We start from the raw sequence: 2,765 nt of genomic DNA on the forward strand, positions 1-2,765 counted from the left end.
TAGAAAAAATTAAAATTAATTTTAAAAGAAGATAAATAATATCTTTTGAGTTTATTTCTAAGAAAAAACACCAATCTTATTTAAATTGAGAATTGATCATTCTAATAAACATCTAATATGAAATTCTTAAACTGACTATTAAGTATCAAAAGTTGAGTAAAAAATTTATTGTGGGATCAAATTCAATAATTTAATGGGGACAAATAAATATTATTGTCATAAACTACTCAAAAATTTTTTAAATTGTAGTGGGACAATAAATATATATATATATAAACAGTCTAGCATTGAAATAATGTCTGTTAACTTTATTAACCATGTCTTAATTTGTTTTCAGAGCTCATGTGAATGATTAAGAATGATGATGTAATGATGTTTAAGGACAAACCTGAAAATAGTTCATCAAAGTCTCAATAGATGCTATTCCATTAGCATCAACTTCATATGCTCTGATAGTAAAGTTTTGACGAATAGAAGATGTGCTAAAAACTCTGGAAAACTTATCATCGCCATTATAATTTTGGGAATTTGCCTTAATTTGTAAGCCACCACAACAAGCACGCTTCATTCCAAACCCTTGTCCTAGGTTAGTGCCACATTTGATGCCTTTCTTTGTACCATAGTTTTGTGATGGTAACATAACATTGTGAAGTGAACACGCTGAAGCAGCAGTAATCAGTGGTACCATAATGATTTCTACAAACATATGTACGTATTAAAGCATGTTAAACAAAAGAATAGTTAAAGAAGAAGAGTGATAGGGGACAGCAAGTTTTGTGATTTGTAACCATCAATTAGTTATTATTAATATTTTTAATGGTGTGAAATTACATATAATGTCATATAATATGATTACTCACTTTTTTTTTGCTTGTTAAATGCTGTCTGACTCCCTAAACTTTTTCATAAAAAGAAAGTTAAGATGGATAATTTTTCAAAGAGAAAATATTGGCGACTAATTTTTAGTTCTTAATTATAAAAATTCTACTTTTTAAAAAAATTTAGAGTTTACAATTTAGTATTTAAGATTAAAGTTTATAATTTAGAGTTTAGAATTTAAAATATAAATAAAATAATTATAAAAATTCTATTTTTTAAAAAATTTAATTAATAATGAATTCATGATCTGTTGAACAGAGACTGGTGTTTCCTTTTAATTAGTTTGAGAAGGAAGCCAATTCCATTGCAGACCTTTTAGCTAGACAGGAACTCGTAGAGATGCTGAGTACTTAGAATCGCTGCAACCTTAGAATTCTCTTCTTGAAGCTATTAGTGGTGAAGCAGAAACCTGTTGAGGCTTGAGTTTTTTTTTATGTTTCTCCTTTTTGTTTATTTTACTGTTTATTTGGATACCAAAAAATGCTATATATATATAAGAGAACAATCATCGAAAGCTGTTATATATGTTTAGGTAAGTGCCGTGTATTTTATTAGGTAATGGTTGGCACCACGGATGTGAAGTTTAATGGAAAGGATGGTTCGGAAACAACGTAAAACAGATTATTTAATGCTATCGTTCGACTACGGTCAATAGGTCTATAAGTCGTTTGGTTTGTAGATTGATCGGAAGGTTTAGATCTATAAATTAAGTCGATCGATAATTGTCTGGATGTCAACTAATATCAATGCTTCGAATCTTTAAATAATTTGGAGTCAAACCATGTATGGGTTACTAGGGATCCCACTAATTTAAGTGCTATGTGGGCTGAGGCCTCCAAATTTTTTTAACAAGATGGACTTAAGTCTAATTTGGGTAAATAATTTAATTAAAATTTTTTTGATAAAATAGTTTAAATAATAAATGGTTATATTAAAAGTGTTTATTTTATAGAAATATAATAAAAAATAGTAGTATTATAAGAAAAGTAATTTTTTTTAACTTCTTTATAAGTTCCTAAATAGCTTCTTAGAAAGCTGCAATTTGGTTTTGAAAATTACACCAAACATTAATACTACTAATTTTCATAAGTCAAAAACTCAAAAGTTACTTTTGAAACTTTCCAAACGGACCTTAATGAGGTGTCAAGCCTTCGGAGTGTGCACTATAAAAAATTCGCTTAGTACCATACGAATAAAATTTCCTGGTAAATTTACTACCGTCAAATTTTGCATCAGAAACAATCCAATGATAAATACATCGCTGGTAACTATTTATTGTCAAATTTATTCTTCCGATAATAATTTGGAGTGAAATTAACGGCAAATTTTAATATAAAGATAACAAAATTTTTTTGATAATTACCATCGGATAATTTCTGAGCTTTGGGGCTAAGTGATATGATTTCGCGCCACATTACCATTGAATAGCTTTCTTTTTTTTTTTTCTAAATTTGATAGACCCTGATATTCAATAATTGATAGTCAAATCCCAATTAATAAAAATCAAGTAGTAATTTATCTGAAAATAATTATTTATGGACTATGCTACGTATATACCAGAATCAGCCACTAAAGTCAGCCACCCATATAAAATACATTCCGAAAAATAAATACATGTTGAAAATAAATTAAATCACACATGTATTTATACATAAATACATTGGTGGCTGACTGTAGTGACTGATTTTGGTGTACAAATAGCATTTTTGATGATTTATATATATTGCAAAACATCAAGTATGCAGAATAAAAACAGAGGAATAAAATGCTGTCAAATAAATCAAAACAAAGCCCTAATGACTACTGGTCCTGATAGTAGTCATCATCGTCGTCCCCTTGATCCTGCTAAGGTGGCAGTCTAGGTGGTGGTGTTGGTGCCTGTCCTA

At 28.8% G+C, this 2,765-nt stretch overlaps 1 protein-coding gene across 1 annotated transcript in view; it reads right to left on the reverse strand.

Annotated features, from left to right (window-relative positions):
- The window catches only part of LOC107633058 (palmitoyl-acyl carrier protein thioesterase, chloroplastic-like), a 5,247-nt gene extending 3,893 nt beyond the window's left edge, over nucleotides 1-1,354 (reverse strand). Inside the window, exons 1-2 of the mRNA XM_021118823.1 lie at nucleotides 1,192-1,354; nucleotides 389-696 (exon numbers count right to left, since the gene is read on the reverse strand). Of these exons, the coding sequence (XP_020974482.1) occupies nucleotides 389-688 (300 nt within the window). The 5' untranslated portion in view covers nucleotides 689-696; nucleotides 1,192-1,354. The remainder of the gene's footprint in view (nucleotides 1-388; nucleotides 697-1,191) is intronic.

Source organism: Arachis ipaensis, chromosome B03, assembly GCF_000816755.2.
Source record: "Arachis ipaensis cultivar K30076 chromosome B03, Araip1.1, whole genome shotgun sequence".
In the NCBI taxonomy this organism is placed as follows: domain Eukaryota; kingdom Viridiplantae; phylum Streptophyta; class Magnoliopsida; order Fabales; family Fabaceae; genus Arachis; species Arachis ipaensis.